The sequence below is a fragment of the Falco punctatus genome (genome assembly GCF_963210335.1).
Source record: "Falco punctatus genome assembly, chromosome: 7".
NCBI lineage: Eukaryota > Metazoa > Chordata > Aves > Falconiformes > Falconidae > Falco > Falco punctatus.
Window position 1 is genome coordinate 35,440,645 of NC_137587.1, and position 23,416 is coordinate 35,464,060.

At 38.0% G+C, this 23,416-nt stretch overlaps 1 protein-coding gene across 3 annotated transcripts; it reads right to left on the reverse strand.

The window, feature by feature from the left end:
* Positions 1-4: 4 nt before the first annotated feature.
* WARS1 (tryptophanyl-tRNA synthetase 1) lies at positions 5-23,365 on the reverse strand. Of its 3 annotated transcripts, none has more exons than XM_080394613.1 (11): positions 23,231-23,365; positions 19,457-19,670; positions 18,157-18,364; positions 10,661-10,769; positions 9,663-9,782; positions 8,892-9,074; positions 7,475-7,575; positions 6,423-6,535; positions 5,178-5,351; positions 1,996-2,136; positions 5-210 (listed from the first exon to the last, which is right to left on the reverse strand). In XM_080394613.1, exons 2-11 carry the CDS (start codon positions 19,568-19,570, stop codon positions 52-54), a joined length of 1,422 nt encoding a protein of 473 aa, XP_080250739.1. In that variant the 5' UTR covers positions 19,571-19,670; positions 23,231-23,365; the 3' UTR covers positions 5-51. The 3 variants fall into 3 exon arrangements, with proteins under 3 accessions (XP_080250739.1, XP_080250741.1, XP_080250740.1); XM_080394615.1 differs by having other exon boundaries at positions 19,457-19,590; positions 23,231-23,333; XM_080394614.1 differs by having other exon boundaries at positions 23,223-23,305.
* Between the last annotated feature and the right edge of the window lie 51 nt (positions 23,366-23,416).

The window sequence follows — 23,416 nt, forward strand, 5'->3', positions numbered from 1 at the left end:
ACAATTACTTGGTTTTGGTTTAATCAAGTGGTAAGTTACATACACATTTCTTCAAAATTCAAAAGCTAGCTTCCGTGGAGTCATGAATTGCTTCACCATTTCATCTGTGACCTGCTTCCGTCTCTCTTGATGAGCTGCTACCAAGGGCTGCAATGTTTCAATAAGGACCTTCTTCAGCTCCCCTGTGAGCAATTCCCCACTTGTGTATGCCTGTCAAGAAAGTGTTCATTACTAAATGTGGTGCTATATGGAAAAAGACTCAGTGACAAGTATTTCTTTAAAAGCCTGGCCCTAACAAATACAGATTTGGATGCCTTAAAAATAAGCACATGCAGTATCACTCTGAAGATGTAACTTGCAAAAAAAGATTAAGGCAGCTGGGCAATTTCATACATGACAATTCATACGGACTGAATAAGCTACATTCACAAGAATGTAACTGGGAAATCCTGTAATTATTTTCAGGAAACTGCATGTTTTTCTCCCTGGAATCCCAGTTCAATTAAACAGTCACCCTAAACCGTTTTTTGCAATAAGAGCTACAAATTCTCGTATTTTTCTCTCACTGCATTTGAGTAAGAGATTAGATGAGATTCAAATACTTTTTTATAGCAAAGACTCAGAATCTATGTTCTTACTAACAGTCATATTCACAGTTGGCAATGCATTCAGTTGCTCTGACACTGAAAATGCTTTAGCTAGAAGCACAGGCTACCAGCTGACTGGTTCAGCCCATGGCTGGGGCAGTCCAGCTACGATTTGAAATAACGAAACCCATGATAATCTTACTTCCCCTTGTCATCAAGCCATTTGAAGTATCAAGTCAAGGTGTAACTTGCTGATGCTCACTCAGCAACAGTAAAATATAGTAACAATGAACTGAACTGTAACTTCAGTGGTGGTTTTTGGGGGTGGTGAGTTTTTCTGGCTTTGTTTGTTTGTTATAAAACCCACTAACATTGCTTTCTCTGAAAGCTTATTCCTCTGGTACCATTAGCTGCAACAGTTCCATTACTGCCATTGTAAGCCGTGACTTCATGTTTTCTAATCTGGTTCAGAGGCAGCACTGCAGCAAGCTTCTAGCTGTGGTCTAGGCTTTGTCTCTGCAGCAGAATTAGACTGATACTGTTGCAGTGGTTGGAGACTAATAGAAAACAGCTCATTAAGTCAAAGGTGCTCCAGATTTCCATGAGAAATTTGCAACAGTCGGCATGGGGATTAGTAGCTATCCAACTGTGCTCCGGTGTGGGCAAGAGAGGGTTGGAGAAGAATCTGCAGCTTTTGACTTTCTTGCAGCTGTTGCCAGCATGAGAAAGCTCATAAACCAATGTGACATGGGTACTACCAATGCTGATACTGCCTCACAGAGAATGCATGCTGCCTAGTATTGATGGTGATCGTGTAGCTGAATGAAGTGAAATGTCTTGCTACCACCCCTGGGGGAAAAAGTCTACAAGACAAGTTGCATTTTCCTCAAACCCATATGAAACCCAATTTCTGCTTGGTCTCAGTGAATCAGTTCCTCATAGCCATTACATTTCTTGTGATAATAAGAAAAAACAAAAAACCAGCAAGCTTTAGACATAAGCTTCTGTAGTTTTGCAGAGTATTTAGGTACCTCGTAGATAAGGAACAGGCAGAGTGTATTATACAATTAACACCAATCCTACAGCGGCCACATTTGAAAGGTAAGGGAGATACTGTCCTACACTATGCCGGAGATCCCTATTAAAATACTATGGATTCTTCTTTTTTAATTTTTTTTTTCCTTAAAGAACAGATAGATTGGTCTGTGAGAAAGAAGCACATTGCAAACAAACAAATACAAAGATCTTAATACTGAATTGCAAAGGATGAGGAGCGTAAGGATGACAACACAATTACCTTCCTGGAGAAGGTTCATAGGACTTAAGTTTCAGCATTGTTGAGGACTTAGTTACAGCTTTGTCCTCACAATCAGGAATGGATAATATTATCTTCAACTTGGCTACTTACCTGCTTCAGTTGTTCAAGCCTGTCATCATCCTCTAGGAAGAAAGTCAGGTACATAAAAGACACATCAACATCACAGTTACCTCCGTACTTTCTGTGCTCTTCAATAGTATCTCTGCCTCCTGAGAAGGCATGCTTGTTAATCTGAAACAACATAATAATGTTATACTATAATTTCTACTAAATTCTGGATTACTATATTGTAAATGGAGGTGTATCATGATCCTCCAAATTCTGTATTAAGGACTAGCTGAAGTGTGAGTGGGCCAAGTTAATGCAGAGCCTCAGGACCAAAGCAGGGAGGCAAAAGGAGGTCATTAGAATCTAGCAAGGAAAAACGGCTATACACATACTCTTCAGACCACATATTCAAATGAAAATGAACAAAAATTTAAAATAATCCACCCAAGAGTCAGTTAAAAAACTTTTAAGTTCCTTTTGCTAAAGCTGTTTTCTGTTGGATAGAATTTGTGTTTACAGGGAGTGTCCTTCATGTAAGAAAAAAATAAGATAAGGTATTTACTTCATCAAGAAATTAATTTTGAAAGAGATGGAGGAGACATGGAGAATTTTTGAAGAAATCCTAGAGAGATTTTAGCTGCCTCCTCTTTTCAGGGAAAAGGAAAAGAAGAGAAAGCAAAATCAAAGATTACAAAACTCTGGTTAGAATGGCTAAAATTAAACAAATGCCCAATTGTTCAGTCTAAAAGTGGAATACTTGCTGACTCTCACCTCCTCTTTTTAAGCATATCTTCCTATGGGCACATAAACTGCACTGGTGAATAGATCTACCTGCTACTCCCATTCCCAGTAAATTCAGAAGCTACTGGCCTGTTTGAAAAATTTATACATGTGTAGAATTCTCAGAAGACTCTAATCTTCCTACAAATTTAAAGAAAATAAATTGCCAGGAAGAAAGTATTTCTCAACCATAAGCTGAGCTGTCATTTGGCTCTTGTATCCTTTCAGGTATCATCATCAACCAGCCCAGAGACACACATGTGTATGAAGTGGATTTTTTTTTTAATTTTTGTTAATTCTAGTATGTAGAAGCTGTTATATATTTAAAATTTCTGAAGATTCTTACTATCTGTATGACTGTCTAGTGCTTTTTTTCATCTTTCTAACCACCAGTTACAGATGATGTCTTGTGGCAATGAATTACGTATAAAAAATTGCACTGATTTATATCTTCAGAAAATGAACCACCATCTGTCACGTTACACCTATTATATTGTAGGGCAGTCTGAATAGCTGCCTCCATATCTGTAAAACCAAGTTTTTACATATTGTTTTGCACTTACCTCTCTCCTTACCAGAATTTGAAATTCTTTGTATGAATTTTTTGCTATGTCCCTCGTCTCTACAGTTTTGTCTTTTTACTAAGATGAGAGGGATTAAATACAATATGCCAGGTGAAGGCACATTGTTGCTTTATATAAAATGTTTCTTATATTAATCTCAAGTTCTTTTTTTACATATTCTGGCATCTACTCCTTGACTGAGGGTTTCAATGATTTATCTACAGTGATGCATTGATCTTTTCCCTGAATTAGTACAGGCTTAGAATTTAAATAACACTTTCTAGGAAACCAAACAAATAATTGAGTTGTAATTTGGTGCTGATAGGTGAAACAAGAATAGTTTATTGTAATGTTGCCATTCATCTCCTTGGACTTCTCAGAAGCTTCTCAGCCTTTCCCAATATGTAGTAATTTTTCATTTTCTATTACCTGTAAGTTTTGAACCCCATTACTTAGCGACGTCCTAATAATCTGAAAAATGCTGTAAGCAGTAATTTTTTGTGTGCAGCAGTGGGACTCTCTTTTTAACCTTCATCCATCACTGGAAGAGACCTTTCCTTCTCTAATTTTTAATTTATTGGCCATAACAATATTTGGTCTTTTACTCAAGCTCTATTTCCATAATTATTTCTGATGGGTTTCAGAAGCTGAAATAAATCACCGTTTGTCCTTCATTACTCAATACTTTACATTATGTTCAGAAATTTTTCTTTATAGCTTTTACATTCCAAGTAGCTAAAATTATTTTGTTATTTTTCCAACCTACTTCGCAGATAGCATAAACAGGACTTATTAACTGGGCATAAGGCATCTTGGATCTTTCTGCAGATTACTAGCTACTTGCCAGGAAAAAAATGGAAGAAAGTTACTAACACTACCACTATGTATCCTCTATTCTGAAATTACAGCTTTTTTAAAAAAACACACAGCTCTGTAATTGTGTAAATAAATTGGAATTATAATAATCCAAACACATGAAAAATTCCAATTCTTCAAAACAGTACTGTTTAATTGGTTTCTACTTAAGATAATGAATCATTATGAGATGGCTGTAGAAGAATCTGATCTATACATAGGTTTGTCAACCATAGAAGAATTAATCCAAGCCCATCCAGCAGAAAAAACACATACATTTTTTTCTTGTTCTGATCGATAGTTATTTCATGTCTGGTTATCATGCCTATAAATCATTTTCCCAAGACTGATGTTTTTTTTTTTTTTTTTTAAATAACACAACACAGGTGAACTTCTGTCAAACCAAATCCTCTGACACTGGGTAAGAGGGATTTTCCTTTGAGCTTGAAAAGGCATTCACATGGGAGAAAATACCCTTTCTAGAACTCAGATGAAATTCAACATAATATTTATTTATGAACTGGAGGGAGGAATGCATGGCAGCAGTAGATCCCCAAGTAGCAGGAAAAGCCTGACCTGTGTTGTAACTGACACCCTGCAATGCTTGGTTCTCTCAGCGTGGAAAGGCAGTCAAAAGAAAGAGCTGTTTATTTGACTTACACCAAGGACTGTCAGATTTCAAAACTATGGAAACAAAATATTTGTTTTTAGAGCATGAGTCTCCACAGTGCTTATTTTTACACCACTGCTCTGCAGGTATCAGATAAACAAACATGATGTTTTGTATGTTATTCTAGGTAATATTTGTACTGTTTAACTAGTTGGCAAGGCAAAAGACTGTATTTGATAGTCTAGTTAAATCTGCATAACTCAGTCAATTTCTGAAGATGCTTTACCATGAAACGTATGGGAAAAAGGATTCAGATGTGTTCAAAGAAAACATTAAAGAATCATCATTGAAACCATGAGGACCACCATTCCTTTTTGTTATAAAGCTTTGCACTCTCAGGTTTTGCAGGTCCTTACCTTTGTCTTGATTTGTTTGGGTGTGTCAGTGAGGAAGATGGAGGAGTTTGGGTCACTAGCACTCATTTTTGTCTGTGCTCCTTGCAGGGCTGGGAAGAAGACTGAGTGCAGTAAGGCTGGTTTAGGCTGTCCAATTCTAGGTGCTACATCCCGGGTCATTCTAAAATAAGGATCCTAGAACAACCATCAATAAAAGCACAGAATAAAGTTGAAAAATGTGATTTAAAAGCTGATTAGTGCTGACCTGTTTATGCCTTAACATGTGGCCTCAAGAAAACCCAAACCAAAACCAGAAAAAAAAACCAAATCACAAAGTGTCCTAGAACCTACTTCCAATCCAGTTCATCCCAAGAAACAAACCAACAAAATCCCTTTTTTCATTCTCATACTTTTGTTGTACACTCTGATTCCCTCAGCTAATAGGCATATTTACAAAGACTTATATGAAGTCAATTACACCTGGAGACTGATGCAGACTAAAAATGAAAGCTTCCTCCCAAAACGTTTAATAACCAGCACAGAATCTGAACTAAATCAGTGATCAAGCTGGCAGTGCTGTGCTGATGACCTGACTTAAACCAACTGCAATAATATTACCATCTAATATTGTGGTGATGAATGTAATTACATGATCTTCCAGTGACCATCCTTGTGACTAAAATAGCTAAAGATTCAGAGAGTGCAGAATCTGATTCCTAGAAACAATGCTTATTTAAAAGTAATGATGTTGCTTGCAGCTGATGGTCTTCCATCCTCTCTAAATATATCTGAATTGTTAAGGTTCTGCAGCCTTTTTGGCAAACTATTTCAATGCTTCTTTATTCTCACTGATAGAAGGTTCTTCCCTATGGTTCAATGTAAATCTCTTGTGGGGCAAGTTGAGCCCATTACATCTTGTCCTAGTTACCATGGAGATGGCCAAAATCTTCTTCTTACCCCCATGTCAGTATACTTTTGCATAGTTACTTTGCTTTCACAGATGTCAGCTCACTGTGAACTGGATTGAGATCAAGATAGATCCAAGACTACACAAGAATGCGCAATGCATGAATACATGATTGTTGGGTTAAGCCTTCATCTTCATCAGGACACAGCACAACATCCTTCTATCTCTTCCAGCTTCTGCCCCAGAAAGGTGCTTACAAGAATGTTTTCCAGATATTTTGATATACCACCACAAAGCTTAAATAGTATGTTACAAAACCAAATCCATGATAAACAAATCAAGTAATATGACTTTCTTGCCTGATCGATAGCACATGGGATAAGACACTGAATGTTCTCCTTGCCATTGAAGATCTGTGGAAATGATGAACTGAAGGATGGAGCAGCTTGAATAGCAGGAAAGCTGATCTTTCCTGGAAAACAACATGTTTGGGAAAGCTAAGCAGCCATTATAAGCAATGATAAATTGAGAGAACTTTCTGAAATATGTACAGTGCACAAGCGAATCATTCAGACAGTTGAAGACCCACATCTATCTTTATCAAGCAGTGTTGCCTTATCTGAGGAAACTTTATTTTTTTGCCTTCTATGATGTCAACAATCCTTCAACTAACATAGAAACTAAAGAAAAAAGGCAGGCTGTGATCACAGGTTTCAGAAAAGGTTCATCAGTGCATACTCTCTTCATCATTGAACTATCCACCCTTCCCAGAAATACAATTGACTATATCAGCACTGAGCTGCTTTCCCCGCCCCCCCCTCTTTGTGAGAGAATGACTACAGAGATACTTCTCAGGCAAGTTCCCCTCTAAGATCTTACTCACTGCTATATGCATGCTGTACTCATGAAGCGTCTCAAACGTGTCTAGTTTTTTTTTTAATACAGTGCTTAACCACAGCACCTTGCTGTAACTAGGCTTTTGAGCACTCCTTAATTTTTTTCATATGCATACATGTGTATGTATTAATAGAACCTTTTCTGAAGAGAAATGCTTCTATATAACTTTGGTATGGAAATTTCTAGGAGGCATAACTGACTATAGTTGCAATCACTACATACCTTAAAAATATCCAAAAGTTCTCTATCCTGGGCACTTCAACACTTTTGTTTTGTACTTGGCTGTTACTAAGGCCATAAAGGTAGATATCATACTAGAAATCGCACTATAAAGTATTTTCTATATTGAAGGAATCACAGTAACAGCCTTTTAGAATCAGCCTAGAAATATGGATCATCTTGGTTTTTCTAACAGTTTTGTGAGTGGCAGATACTAATCTCTTTAAATTATTACTTAAATAGTGCCATAGAAAGTGAAAGCAAGCATCACTTCTAGTGACTCATTATTTCCTACCAATGCAATCGCTGTCTGTAAAGCCAAAGATTCCTTTCACTTGGTTAAATGTAACATGCTTCTGAACTTTGACGATGTTTTTGTAGAATCCAGTACTTGTCCTGTGAGAAAAAGTGGCAAAATAAAGTAAGAGTAGAAATGTGTAGGTAGAAACTTTCACTCCAAAAGCTGAGAACGTCAAAAAACCTGCAGGACTAAACCTCACAATTTCAGGCTTTTTGTGGCCCAGTGAGATAAAGAATTAAAGAATTATTAACAAACAAAAATTCTGTGCCTTGAAAGTTTAATTTATTCTTCCCTCCCTCCAACACTTACAGCAAACATGTTTTTGTCACAATTAACAGTCTAAACCCAGAAATATTTTGATTTGGAAATGGTGCCAAAACACCTCATGGAGCCTGAAATTTACTTATCTTTATAATTCTCTGTAAACTCAGGCAACCTGAATGGATCATGTCTTCTGTGTTGCTTGCTATCCCCAGTGTGTATCCCATACAGGACACTGCAGTTCACCGAAAGATTAGTAGTTCATATCCTCCAAATTCTCATTTTCTACAAGCCAAGTTTACGGGCTGGACTTTGTCACCAAATAGGGCACCAGCATTTCCAAATTAAAAATAGCTCAGCAACTATTTTTTATTTCTGCTGAGGAGCTAAAGCGAAAGAAACAGCAGTTTTGAACCGCCCTCATTCAGCCACAAGACTGATTTGTGTTAATGCAACTTTCTACGGCAGGAAAGCCAGGAGACTGAAAGGAGGAAAAACTGCTTTGTAGACTCCACGTTCTGGGGGCTGTATGTTATACAGTTCATCTCTAAACCACACGTTCTCTCATCCCAGTCTTTAAGGAAGCTCATCACCCCACATGGAAAAACAAAGGCCACAGCTTCAGTTCTGAACTCTGCCATAAAACTTCTTTCTTCCGAGACGGCAGTTCCAATAGCAGTTTCTTTTTCTTAAATCTTCTTTAAACTTTACTCAAAGTTCAAATAATAATTTTTCAAGCTGTATTATTAAATTAATTGACCACAACAAGTTTCTAAGAATGACTTCTGTTAATGCAGATAAAGTGTAAACACATCTCAGAGATTCTGATACCATCTTAAACAAATCAATCTGGAGGTTTCTTGGTGGTTTAGGTATTTTTACAATTTAGCTGGTTTAATATATTTCTTATAATTTAAATTTAAGCATTGCACACACAAGTATGTGTTCATATGTTATATAGGAGAATGACGATACTATATAAATAAATTTTAGCAGAAAAATTAGAATGTTTCTATTTTAAGTGTTGTAAAACTTGCCTTGAAGCTTTCAAATTTATGTGCCTTTATTAAAACATTGCGGGCTGTCAAAGCTGGAGAGAAAATACAGACACTTTTTTTCATTACAATGCCCTAAAGAAATTTATACTTACCCCAAATAGTCTAAATCAGAAAATATAAAGGTTTTGTTGATGTCAAAACCACATGCAATGATGTCTTTTGCATTTTCTCTAGCATACTCATGTGCCTTCTCAACTGTCAGGTCCTTCCAAAGGTATTTCTCATCATCAGTCAACTGTATAACTAAGGGAACATCAAACACTTCTTGAAGCCACCTAATAAATACAGAAAGATTTTTATCGCGAAGTAAGTTAAAATAGGGACATGAATCACACAGCTAAAATATTTTTACACATTTAAGCAAAAGTATAGGAGGTCTGCTTCTCTTTTCTTTGTATGCATATGCAGTTATGTTTATGTGAACAGAATAAATAAACATTTTATACAGATTATGATGACAACTTACTTGGAAAAAAAGACTCACACATGGTTTCCTGTACATACAATAGGGGTCATCATTTGCAATGGAAACAGAATTCAAAGAGACTTTTAGCTCTTCGAGTCCCATGTCTCTGTGCTGCAGGCATCATGTTACATGGCAACGTTACCCAGTCTCATCACAAACTCATTTTTAAGAACAAAAATTCTAAGGAGTGCCACAGGGATAAGGGTGCAAGGAAGAGTGCTTTATGGCGACGCAGGGATTACGACCATTTTAGTGAAAAGATAAGATTGCATTAAGTTCATTAATATTCACCTCACATAACCAAAACTCCTTGTAATGTATCATTTCAGCAGTTCTATAAACCACATTAAACATTTCCAAAATGTTTTGATCAATACAAATGGTAGAAATCACTTACTTTGTAAATATAAATGGGATAAGATGACCAACATGCATTGCCTGAGAGGACGGCCCTCTGCCTGTGTAAAGGTAAAAGGACTTCTTATTTTCATAAGCATCGAGGATTTGGTCCATATCTCTAAAAAAACCCAGAGAAAACACGGTGCAACTCTTTAGGAAGAAACATGCACAACAAAAAGCTTCTGTTCAAAATCTGAGTGCTTTTAAATCCAAATGTATTTGTAAATAAGATATTGTACTGTAAGTGCCCTAGAAAAAGGTTTTGTTTGTTAATTCTTTTAATTCATGAAAGGTATTGTCTCCTTCAGTCTCCATCCAAAAACCTCAAAGAAAAATTAAATTAAAATTTAATATTTAAATGAAAATAAAAAATGTGCATATTTTAAAATCACTTAATTGCATAATAATTTCTAAGGCCTAGTAAAACAGAGCTGGGAATCATTTCCCAAACAGGTTCAAACAACCAGCTTGGAATGGTCTCTGGTGGAGGTTATGCCCCGAGTCATGCTCAGGCACTTATTTGAAACATGCTAGTTGCCATAGGCCAAAAGCCCATGCATGCTGACAATAAGCTGATGTTTAAGATTATTCCCTGAGCCTTTTTTATGTAACAATACAGATGCATAGGTCCAGAGCTCACACGGATCCTTGCTGACATCAGCAGTGACACCACAGGAGCCCTGGAGTTCTCTGCTAGGCCAACGCCTGTATCTGGCCGCCAACATAGAGCTGAAATGGAACCTGTACAAAGCAAAGATTCTGTGCACATTTCTTCACTTTGGGATTACTGAGGATATATAAGAAACCAATGCAACCAAGGTTTACAAGTGCTGCCAGGGGAAGTCTCTGCAGTAGTTGCTAATTTCAAGTGACACAGTTGGTTTACCTTGGTATAAAGGAACATGGTCTTTTGCTAGTCGTAAGTTTCTCCTAGTAATGTTGACAGAAAGTCCACCTAACAGGACCTTTTTGAATTTTAAAACAATAAATCCTCACCTGTGAGAAAAAAAGATTCCTCTACGTAGAAAGCGGTGAGGCTTTTGCCCAATAGCTCTTTCTATTCGATTGATCAGATCTGTGTCAATTTTACTGCTGCCAAACCGAACTATAATCATAAAATGTGAAAAAAAAAAAGAAAAAAAGAAAAAAGAAAAAAAAAAAAAAAGGTAAGCATAGCATAGCTACAACCAGATCTTGGATTACCAATAGCATATCAATGTAGTCTAGATTAAAAAGGACCCCTCTTTCTTCAAGCCTCTGGTAAAATGGCTAGATTTTCCTGATTCTTGCCTGAAGTCCTAGCAGTCATTTGCAGTCCTAACTCTATGCTAGGAGGCCCAGTCCATTCCCAACATGTAGTATTGCTTCATCCACGAATGATTATAATTGCAGTCTCCTTACAGCAGAAGTATTGATGTTCAGAACACAAAAAAAACCATTCCAAAGAAACATATTTAGGTCAGTAACTTGGCTGCTGTAAGCCACAGGATAAAAATGGCTGTGAGGCTCTGAGTGTTCTTCTCAATGTCTAAATTTTCTGCCCTCAGATCACCTTTTTTCACTTTCCAACCCAAATACTCTTCTGCAAATTTAGTTCTTTTATATGGGCGTGATTGTAGACACTGCTCCCCTCAAGAGGCTTGAAAAGGTAATGCATAATAGTCTTCAAGGCAATCAAATAAGACTTATTACTTGGTGGATTAGGAAATCAGCTAATAAAAATACACTTTCAGAAGTAGCCATTTCATTCAAAAAGGGTTTTGATAGAATTAAAAAGCAGTATTTTTTCCCCAATCCTAATAAAACTGAACTGCGAAAGTCTTATTTCTTCCTTAAAGCTTCAGTAAAGCCTTCTATACACCAGCCCCAGTTCCTGGACCCTAATAGCTCCATGATTTGAACTTGATCAAAAAATCTAAACAAGAATCTCCTCTTTGCTACTATTCTGGTCTATTCAACCTTAGAACAACTTGCCCTATTAATTATTGAAAATGCCAAAGTAGATAACAAAATAGAGATTCTGAATGTAAAGATACATTTTATCTGTACAAACTATCTAGATCTATCTATTCCGACTATCTTATTACAGGGAGACTACACTGGCAGATTCCATGGTTATAAGACACATGCCCACACAGGAGCAGCACTTTGGCTCTTCCTAGTTGTAACAGGAAATAATCATTCCACAGGAATATACTGCCAACACTCAACAAATTTCAAAGGTCTTGCCAATTTCCTAATGAAAGTAGAAACAAAGAAATTAATTCTAAATCATTCATTATGCAACTAGTAAACTATGACTTACACGACTGCTATACTTCCACCCTGTGGAAAACACAACAATCGCTTTGAAAGCCCCACATACGATCAGCTTTACTTTGAATTCCCTCCTTATGCACGTTCTTGCTTCTAAATTTTCTTTTTTAAGCCAAAAGCCAGTAACATCAAAAGCTTTCCTTCAGGAATTTTGGAATTAACCAAAATGTCCTTCCTGAGACTACAACTTTTTACCAGAGCAGGTAGGCTTCTAATGTTATATACTAGCACATGGTAATGATCCTTAACTGGACAGCTAACAGTTTACACCACTGGACAGGAAAATGACTGACTGCAGGTGGAGGCAAAGCTCTCAATCTGTGCTAGTTACCTAATGTACTGCATTGAGTATGCAACTCATTTTACAAAGAAATGGGGCTGCAAAGAATATTAAGCACACTGGTGTAATTTGAAAAGCCCAATATTCAAACACACTGGGCTTATACTAGACTAGACTAATTCCTTGCTGTTTCCTGTGGAAGAAATGAGGCCTTCCGTCCCTTTACAGGTCCCCAAAGCACAGCATGGAGGCTACTTTTAGTCCATCAAGGCTTTGCACACATCTCAAAAAAGACTATTCAGACTGCAGTGCTCTCAAGGTATTTATGAGGGATGGGACAGACGCGTCAGACCAACACGTACCCTGGAGCACCAGGATGCTGAGAAGCCCTGTGTACAGGTAGCTCCTCTCCTACACTCTGGCTGAAAATGGGGATGTGTTGTTAATTTCGTTATGTGAAGTTTTTTTGATTTGTTACATGAATTAATCACTGAACAGCCTTTCACAAAAAAAAAAAATAAATGAGGAATCCCCACTGAAATAACGACTCTATCTTGACAGGAAAGGAGAGTGGCAATGTATCCAATCTGAGCATCAACTTGGAGGCAAGCACTTCTGCTATTCCAGACCCTCTATATCCATTTGATTTTCTTCACACCATTATGCACACACAGTTATGCACACCATTACTACAAAACTTTGTATATAATCATTAAACATGAGGTTAGTAGGAATTAATTACTAAATGGGAGGGAAAACTAGGCATTTTATCATAGAATGGTTTGGGTTGGAAAGGACCTTTAAAGGTCATCTAATCTAATCCTCCTGCAATGAGCAGGGACAGCTTCAACTCCATCAGGATGCTCAGAGCACTGTCCAACCTGGCCTTGAATGTTTCCAGGGATGGGGCACCTACCACCTCTCTGGGCAACATGTGCCAGTGTTTCACCACCCTCACTGTAAAATAATGTCTTCCTTATATCTAGTCTAAATCTACCCTCTTTTAGTTTAAAGCCATTACCCCTTGTCCTATCACAACAGGCCCTACTAAAAAGTTTATCCCCATCTTTCTTGTAAGCCCCCTTTAAGTACTGAAAGGCTGCTATAAGGTCTTGCTGGAGCCTTCCCTTCTCCAGGCTCATGTACTCCAACACTGTCAGCTTTCTTCATAGCAAAGGTATTCCAGCCCTCTGACCATTTTCGTGGCCCTTCTCTGAGCTCGCTCCGACAGGTCCATGTCCTTCCCGTGCTGAAGGCTCTAGAGCTGAATGCAGTACTCCACACGAGGTCTCAGGAGAGCCGAGTAGGGGGGAAGAATCACCTCCCTCGACCTACTGGTCACGTTTCTGTTGATACAGCCCAGGATATGGTTGGCTTTCTGGGCTGTGAGTGAACACTGCCGGTTCGTGTCCAGTTTTTCACCCCCAAGTCCTTCTCCGCAGGACTGCTCTCAATCCCTTCATCCCCCAGCCTGTCCAATACTGGGGGTTGCCTTGACCCAGGTGCAGGACCTTGCACTTGGCCTTGTTGAACCTCACGAGGTTCACATGGATCCACTTCTTGGTCTTGTCCTGGTTCCTCTAGATGGCATCCTGTCCCTCAGGTGCATCAACTGCAACATTCAGCTTGGTTTCTGCACGATTATCTAATAGGAAACAAGTTCCTGCTTACAATTGTTCATTCACTCCAGGTGAATCAAGCAGGATATGACACAAGGGAAACACTGGGCCCACCCACTGACCCATTAAAATAAATGTCACTAAAAAAAGATGAATGCTGGTACATGATTCAGCAACCACTGCTTTAATCCGTATGTTTTCTGAATGTTATTGCATCTGCTTTTCCTAAGCAAACCTTAGTCACTGAATGAATTTTCTCCTAGCAAATAAAATGCATTACAAAATAGCAAAGTAATTACAATCTGGATGAATGCTAAAAAGAGACCAAATGAGTACGAAATGTTTGTTCAGAAGAACAACAGAAACTGGCAAGAAGCTAATCTTGCACAAACAGAACATGAGAATGCCCCAGATTAATTGGGCATATACTGTCACAGGAAGTGATTAAAATCTCTCTGATATACAGAACACTCTACTGTAAATGCCGAAGTACCTTTACTAAACATTTACAGACCACACAATCCCTCTTCATTGCCCATCTTCATCTTTCCTGTTAAAAAATTGCATAAATTTTCCTTACCTATTTCCTCTTATCCTCTTATGAGGATGTGCAAAACATTTTATGCTTCCTATCCACAAAGAACCTGCCTTCCGAAACAGCTTCTGACAAGGACTGTCTCCATTCCCTAACAAGCTTTAAAAAAATTCCTAGCATGCTTTTGTCCTCTAGTGTTCTAGCTTTTACCAAAAGGCAGCTTTCAACTTGCTGTACATAAGTAGTCCTGACAGCTGCCATTTTCAAAAGTGTATTTGCATTTGCTGAAGTTATTATGTACTCTTCCTCTTTGCCATTGCCATGTTATATTTGCATACAGAAAACTAATACCTTACTATTTGTTCTACAGTAACTTCACTGACTAGGCCAGTCTCAATAATCTTTAAACAGTCATAGAAACTGGGAAAGGTTCCTGGAGGCTGGAAGAAAGCAAATGACACTCCTACCTTGAAGAAGGGCAAGAACAAGGATCTGTGGAACTACAGGCCACCCAGCCCCACCTCAATCTCTGGGCATGTGATGGAGCAAATAATCCTGGAAAACATTCCCAAACATTATCAAAGACATGAAGTTCACTGGGAGTAGTCAGTGTGAATTTATGAATGGGAAATCATGCCAGACCAACTTAATAGCCTTTTATGATGATATGACTAGTCTAGTAGATGAGGCAAGAACAGCAGATATTGTTCATCTCAGCTTTAGAAAGGCTTCTGATACTGTGTCCCATCTCATTCTTATAGATAATTGATAAAAGTCTGGACTAGATAAGTGGACAGTAAGATGAACTGAAAACTGGCTGAATGGCCAAGCTCAAAGCGTTGTCACCCAGAGCACAAAGTCTAGCTGGAGCCCAATATTATTTATGCTCCCCAGGGGGTTGATATTGGGGCCAATACCGTTTAACATCTTTATTAATGATGTGGATGACTGGACAGAGTACACCCTCAGCAAGTTTGCAGATGAAACAATACTGGGAGGGATGGTAGCTAATACAACAGATGGTTGCGGTGCCATTCAGAGGCACCTCAGCAGGCTGGAGAAATGGTCTGATAATATCATAAAGTTCAACAAAAGGGAATGCAAAGTCCTCCACCTGGTAAGAAATAACTCTGCACACTGGTACAGGCAGGGGGTCAGCTGGCTGGAAAGCAGCTTGGCAGACAGACCCCAGGGTCCTAGGGTACCGGCAGACAAGGAATTGAACATAAGCCAGCAACGTGCTTCTGTGGTGTAAGAAGGTCAAAGGCTTTATGGGCTGCATTCAGACCAGTGCTGCCAGAATGCCAAGGGAGGTGATCCTTCCCCTCTAGTCAGCACCGTTAAAGACAGATCTGGAACATTGGGTCCGGTTCTGGGCTCTGGCCATGGACATACTAAAGTGAATCCAGCAAAGGCCCATGAAGATGAAGGTCTTAGAGCATCTATCATACAAGGAAAGGTTGAGAGAGCTGGGATTGCTGAGCTTGAGGAAGAGAAGGCTTAGGAGGGATCTTATCGATGTGTATAAATACACAATTAGGGGAGGTGGTAAGGACTAAAGAAGACAGCACCAGACTTCCCAGTGATGCCCAGTGCAAGGACAAGAGGCAATAGGCACAACCTTAAACAAAGGAAATTCCATTTAAACATATGAGAAACGTTAATTTTGTGCACATGGTCAAATACAGGAAGAGGTTTCCCAGGAAAGTCATGGGTTTTTCATCCTCAGAGATAATAAAAATCCTACTGGACAAAGTCCCGAGTAACCTGCTTTAGTTGACTCTGCTTTGAGGAGGGGGGTTGACTAGATGATCTGCTGAAGTCCCCACCAACTTCAACCATTTTGTTATCACTTGCAATATTCAGCTATCAGCATGGTTAACATACAAATCTCTTTCTCACTCATCCCTCTGCTCTTTGCTTATGCCCAAACAAACAAAAAGGAAAAATTAAAGGAATATTCATGTCTAGTACTTAGCGAACAGAATCTTTCTTCCCAGGATATCTTCAGGCTGTTTTGTTGTAACCATACACTTAAGTGTACGTCTAGAACAACCATTTGAGAAGAATATCCCTTACAATTACATAGTGGTTTTAGCACTTCCATTTCTTCTGTTTACTTAAACACAAGCACACTGGCAACTTTCTCTGGTACCACTAGTAAATAAACAGATTATAGGTGGCACAAAAATTTCCTCTGCAGTAACAGCTATCAGACGTCAAGTTCTTGGACAATACTTATTATTTTTAAAAGGGGGAAGAAGAAGAAGAAGTTTACCAATAACAAACAATAACTATTTCACTTCTGAAGTGGCTAGGGTAGCATCCTTTGAAAAATTTCTAGCACATAATTTACAACAGGCAAAATGACTCATCCACCAAATTCCCCAATCTGCTAGTAGTGTAAATACATAAAAACCCTTTAGACTAATTCACCACTCTAAGGCAGATCAAAAGGTAATATGTATACAAACAGTTACTGGAAAAAAGGGCATTGCTGTCAGGCTTTAACATGGCTTTAGAGAATTGATTTACAGTGAAGTCATGCTACTCATTCTCAGAAAGACCTTGAGATTGGGCCAACACAAGTATTCTACTCTTCCCACTTTTCTAGAAGACTTAGAAACTCCTCCAGGAAAACAAAAACCCTTCTCCGTACTCCCTACACAAGTAACAAGACAATGAGAGACCTTGTCCACTTCTAGATTCTAACAATTATTTTTTTTCCTTCTCTCCCACTGACATACATTTTTTTTGCACACTTTTCAGTTTCCAATTTTTTCTTTCTCATATTACCTTCTGCACACTAAGTCAATATGCACCTACATTTGACATGATCTTACAATAACAAAGTTAAAAGAATGCTGACACTAGCAACTGACCTCCCAAAAGCAAAAATATATTGCTACTGCCACATAAGGGTGTATGCTTTATTGTGAGAAACAAGCTACTAAGCAGACACCAGCAATGCACGACTGAGGTACTAAATACAAATACTGACAATAATGGAAAGAAAAAGAAGGCAAAAATACTAAAAATTAATGAACAGTTCTCTCACCTGTTTCTATGCTAGACTCAAATAAACTATTAATATAGCCGACTGTAAAACAAATAAAGAAATTAACTAAATCCCTGTTTCTTAAATTACAAAACTTTGCAAGTGTTCTAACATCTCTGTCTAAAATATTTTCCATTGCATTTTATGTTTTTTGAATGAGCTGCACTTCTTCATCCCAGCCAGCACTTGGCTGCTTGATGATATGTCTTCTGAAAAAGTCATTACACTTACAAAGTTCTGCATTAGTTTTGGATCATCCCTGCCCTCCCTAATTCAGAAGTCAAGGCAGATGTGGAGCGATGGTAGGAAGAATTCTAGCTTGTCCAGAATGATCCAGGCTCTAGCTGTTCTGCATCACAGCCACTGAAGATGAGATACTCAAAGCATCTTCACTAACATAACTTCTAATTACAGTTCTTACGTCAAAAAACAAACTGCAAGTAAAGCTTTTGTTTTGAACTGAAAAGTTATTTGCGAAGTATTTAAGTCTTCCATAGGAAATCCCTGCCTGGGACATTTTCAGCTCCTACAGCAAATTCTTCAGAAATGTGAATGCTAAGACTGGGCATAAATTAAATGTTACCTATAATAGTTTTGATCAGGATTTGTTATTAACCCTTGATGGTTTTGCAGTCATTAGTGTTGCTTTACATAAATTCCTTAGTAGAAAAGAAAGATTTGTACCTATGAGTTTGTCATAATCCACGCCTTTAGCATTTGATGTTTGCACAGTCCAGGGGTCCACAAAATCCTCATCCTCTTCTTTAGTTGTACCATTATTTATTAATACAAGGTCTCTTGGAGGCAAGCCTGCCTGATAATCTTGTCCTGTTGCTGTTTTATACGACAGTTTTAATGATAAAAGCATCCTCACTGCTGCATCAATTTCATCCTGAATAAAGGAAAAAACCCACCTGTTTGACTTAACATACTTAAGACAAACAATTATATGAATGTTCTAACCTTTCCAAATCCTGCATCCATGCTTTGACTTGAGTTGCCTTTATTCATAAATGGTAAGTGTTTACTACACATTTGCAGCATTACTGCCAAAGGTAAAAGAAAAGCAAATAGGAGATAATCATTTCCTAATCAGCATAATTTAAAGCATCACCATTGCCAAGATATTTAAAGCACCTCTGTTTCACTTCTCAATTTCTGCCTGAGGAAAAAAACAGGCCTGCCTGCTTTTCAGAGGTATAACAAGCGTAACATTTTAAGCACAAATTTCTAAGATACCCAACTATAATGTAAATTATTATATAATCTACTTAACAATGCTTTTACTGGCTCATCTTAAAATAATTTATTCATTACAGTTCATTGGCAGACTTGAAGACAAACTAGAACAAAAAGTTCTTTAAAAATTTAATATTTATGACCTTTTTAGTACAAAGCTGTCATAACACCTTATGCAAGCAAAAAACAGATCAACACTTTATTCAACTCTCAGTTTTCAAGGCTTACTCCCAGAAGCAATCCACTACGAGATCCCATATTAAAATTGAACACTCGTTGCCAACATAGTGGTGACAGAATAGAGAACTTTAAATTAATGGGAAATTACTAAATTACTTAAGGGAGATAAAGCAGGGACTGCCAGTATAGTTGCAGGAAGACATATTTGCTAATGTGTACAATAATGCCTGGAGAAAAACATTTTAATGAAGCATCTAAAACCAGGGAAGAATGAAAGTGATATTAGTTTTACTTGAAAACCAAATACTGTCACACAACATGTCAACTAGCTGAAGCAGGCTTCTAAGATTCTCTGTTCTTTCTTCAGGAGTAAAATCTTTCTTTTTTCAAGTGATTACCTTGCTCCAGGTACGCCCACAGTTCACAAAATGGACATAAATACTTTTTAAAAGGATTTTTTTTAACTGCAATACAAAATAGATCTCAAAATAATCATATTCTTCGACACTCTTAAAGAAAGACCAAACCTGAAAAAGGATGAGTTCAAAACATGAAATGGAATTACCTTTGCTGCTTTTCCTGCTTTTAGGGCTCTGACTTTCTCTCCTTGTTCAGTTACTCTTTCAAACAGTTGAAGTGGACTCAGAGATTTCACATCACAGTTCGGACTATCAGCCATTTTGCCAGACTGCAAAAGATCTGTTTATTTACAATTCAACTAAATTTAATGTCTTCCAATTCTTTCGCTTGTAGATTCAAAACAGCAGCAACAACGAGAACTGTAGGGCAAAAACCAGTGTGTTTTATTCTTTCATGTATATCTTGAAGATTAGGTGAACAGAATAAGAATATAAAAACTATACTGACCCCATACCTGATTCTATTCATATCTGATTGATAAATGTGGAGACATAAATAAAATGAGCTTCAATTTCAAACAGACATGTACTGAGACTGACAAAAGTACTAAATAAATTTAGAGATCACTCTTAATGTTGTTTGCCTATGTATTTAACACTAGAACACCTTTTCAAAGTCAAACTTAAAACTAAAAGTAATTAAATATACATATGATTCAGAGCATCTCAAAACAGTTGGTAGAGGTTATCTGATTCCCGATTAGTTAATGTTTTTGTACTACTTGATACCCTGTCAAATTCTGAATGATGAGATTTTTTTATAACTATAATCTGGAATTTTGTCTTAATACGTGTAATACAGTACTTCAGCCCAAAGAAAGATATACAAGAGAAAAATTTAGTCATCACCTTTGCTGCTTTCCTCCAAAGGTTACATAACACACTGATTATCCGTGAGAAAAGTTGCTTTCTAAAGAACAATTAAACTTTGGGTAAGCCATAGGCTTTAAATTTAGGGAACTATTTGTTTCTCAGCAGTATGCACAAAAAATAATAGGAGGTTGTGAAGTGCTGCCTCACAATTTGATGTGGCCAATTTATGCAATAACCCAAGCTATCGTACAGCTTTTTTATTTGAGGAAAGTGATGTCATCTTGATTCATAAACTGACACTTATTTTACATGCATTGTATTCAGATGTGATAGTGACAAACGCAATGCAAGTTGAAAGACTAAATTAATTTCATACAAATGTTGCAAATGGTGGTGTGTTGGAAACACAGCATAAGTCCTAAGCATTCTCTGTCATGCTGTCCATGAAGGAAGAACTCTGTGCTCATGTAAAGTCCTACTGACTTGCCAAGGAGAGACTCACTAGCATATTATCGATGTATTGCTACATGTGAAGCATGTATAGATTGAGTTTACAAGATACATATGTAACTGAAGTGAATCATAAAAGCTGTTAATAAAAATACACGTTCATTTGGCTCCCTTTTCCCAGAATTAAAAAAGAAACAAAAGCATGTAATCGTTGCATTAGCTGTTCAGCAGTATTTCAAAACCTTCCTTCTACAAAATAATCAGTCTAATCACAACCTTGGTTATATTTACATAGTATATATTTGCACTGCCACTGTAAAAAGCCTAGAAAAAAAGACTTGGAAACTTGCTGGTTACCAAAATATATCTACTATTAATGCTTTGTTTGTCAGACAGCTGCAATATTCCCAGATTTCAGCTAAAGCCTGAGAAAGCCAAGAAGTGTGTACATCCACTTGCTAATTTAATTGACTTAAGTCTATTAACACAGATATCATGCTTAGATTACATAATTAACTAATGTATTATCAGTAATACTAAAGTTTTTAACCTAATCTCAATGCTTTCAAGTTTCATTATTTACAGTTTGATAGTGTTATTTTAAAGAGATACTTTGAAGCATCTGAAACAATTCTGTGATGTATTCCTACAATTTACTAAGATTCTTTTATTTTGATACTAGCGTTTTCCTCTTTTTCATGGGCACAAGATATTTAACTGGAAAAGAAAGTATATAGAGTAAATTAATATCAGAAAATGTTTATGAAGATTAACACCCCCCTTTCTGTAGGAATATGCCAGTTTTACTGGCTTCAAATTTTACAAAATAGAAAGAGGTAACAAAAGCTGTTCTTTGGTGTAGAATAAGTTGTGACTTGGTGTTTTAACTTAATTCCTGAATGTACATTCCTGCTGATAGATTGCCTCTGTTCAGAAAGGCTGAAATGTTACAGCTGAGACTGAGCACAAACATACTGGAAGCAGTAAAACAGAAATACTCTTCAAAAAGTTTGGAATATTATGGATTTAAATTGAGCAAAGAAACCCAAATGAAGGTGCATTTTCATTAAGAAGCAGCAAAAGTATCTAGTCACTGCAACAAGAAATGAGGATATTACAATTAGAGAATGTAAAAGGTATTGACTGCTGTCCAAAACTTCTCTCTGTTTACTTCAGTACTGTCCTTATTTTCTGGTGGAATTCAAGCCAGGAATTCAGTAATCTGGAACACAGGTCTTTATCTTTTGAAATTCATAAATGCAACTGCAAACCATTTAAAAGAAGTGTCTGGATATTCTAAATTTTATCAGGACATATTTTCTTGCTTTCTTGTTGATATTACAAAAGCTAACAGTCCTAGACACATGAGATACTGCACGCAAACAGATTTGGAGGATAAAAATGATAGACGGGAACTTGAGAATGGACTACTAGGATATTTAGGACCAGAGTTGAAAATGAACTTAAAAGCCTCAGTTTCACAGTGTGAACTTGAAAGCCAAGAATTTGTACTCTTTCTATCTACGTAATACATGGTAACTTGCAATGGGTACTGCTCTTGTGACTGTTTCAGAATATTAAAGCATCATGAATATGAAATGAACATGAAAATATGAATATGATATGAATATGAAAGAATACGAAAACATAATGAACAGCTCAAAAATGATCCTTGGCACAGGTATCAGAAGAGAACTGTATTCATGTCTCTTTCCAGCTGGATGACAATCACAGATCTATGATCATTTTCACTGTTTGCTACTCAATCTGGCGTTGGAGACCTGAGAATCAAAGACCAGGGTTTCACATTATGTTAAGTCTCCCATGACAAATATTGTTATGAGGGTACAACAAGACTTTCAAAGAGAACAGCAATACAAAGGTCCCGAAAAAAGAAATTCATGAATGAATGAAAGAATGTGAACTTAAGTCTGCCGGCACTTATGTTCCTGAAAACTGTTTTGCCTCCTGGAAATAAAACAAAAAATTAAAAGTGAAATTAAGGCAGGTAGTATGCACATAGACGTCGTGTGAAACATGCCTCAAGAAGTACTCCAACATAGGATGCATTTTGTAGTAAACCTACCTTCCCACTCATTGTAATCAATTTATGTATGAAAATACAATAAAAGCATGCAAGGCAATTCCTTGAGATAATATGACCATTCAACCACTCTCATCTGAAGAAAGTCTAATACGAATCTTTACTATACTACAGCTGTTAAGAACTGAGCTCTTACCCAGGAACGGTTATGCATGAAATTAACCAGCAAACTCATGTTTCTAACCCTGGAGGCCCTGAAACACCTCCCCACCACAGGCCTGCCCGGGCAAGGCAAAGGCACTTTCTAACTCTCCCTTCCCTGGGCTGGGCCACATTTTCCAGCGACGAGGCACGCCCCGCCCCACTTCTTAGGGCAAAAGGCTTTTTCTTCTCACGCGCTGGCGATGCAGCCACAGGGCTGCGGCCCCGCAGGGAGCGGAGGAAAACACCCTCGCGGCAGGGAGGCAGCGAGGGAGCGCGCCCAGCAGGGACCCCCGCTCCCAGCCACCCGCACTGGTCACGGCGGCGGCAACAACCGCCCAACGAGCCCATTCCCCGCCCGCCGGGGCCTCTCAGCGAGGCCCCATCCCTGGCCCGGTTCTCACTCACTCACCGAAGCGCGGCCCGACCCAGCCCGGCTCTGCTCAGCGCTCCTCACCGCTCCGCTGCCACTACCATTGCATCACCCCTCAACCGGCACGTCAGTCACCGCTCCCGGCTGGGAAACGCATCCCCTCCGGAACCATTGCTCTCCGGTGTCCTCCCTCCACCTACAGTCACCAGCACAACGAAGCGCCCT

Excerpts from the sequence above, each read along its gene's own strand:
- WARS1 (XM_080394613.1), bottom strand. The coding sequence starts at position 19,570 with ATGGCTGATAGTCCGAACTGTGATGTGAAATCTCTGAGTCCACTTCAA. Across the intron at positions 9,783-10,660 it reads GGAATCTTTTTTTCTCACAG|AGATATGGACCAAATCCTCG; the intron begins GTGAGGATTTAT and ends GGGTTTTTTTAG. Across the intron at positions 211-1,995 it reads GGCTTGAACAACTGAAGCAG|GCATACACAAGTGGGGAATT; the intron begins GTAAGTAGCCAA and ends CTTTCTTGACAG.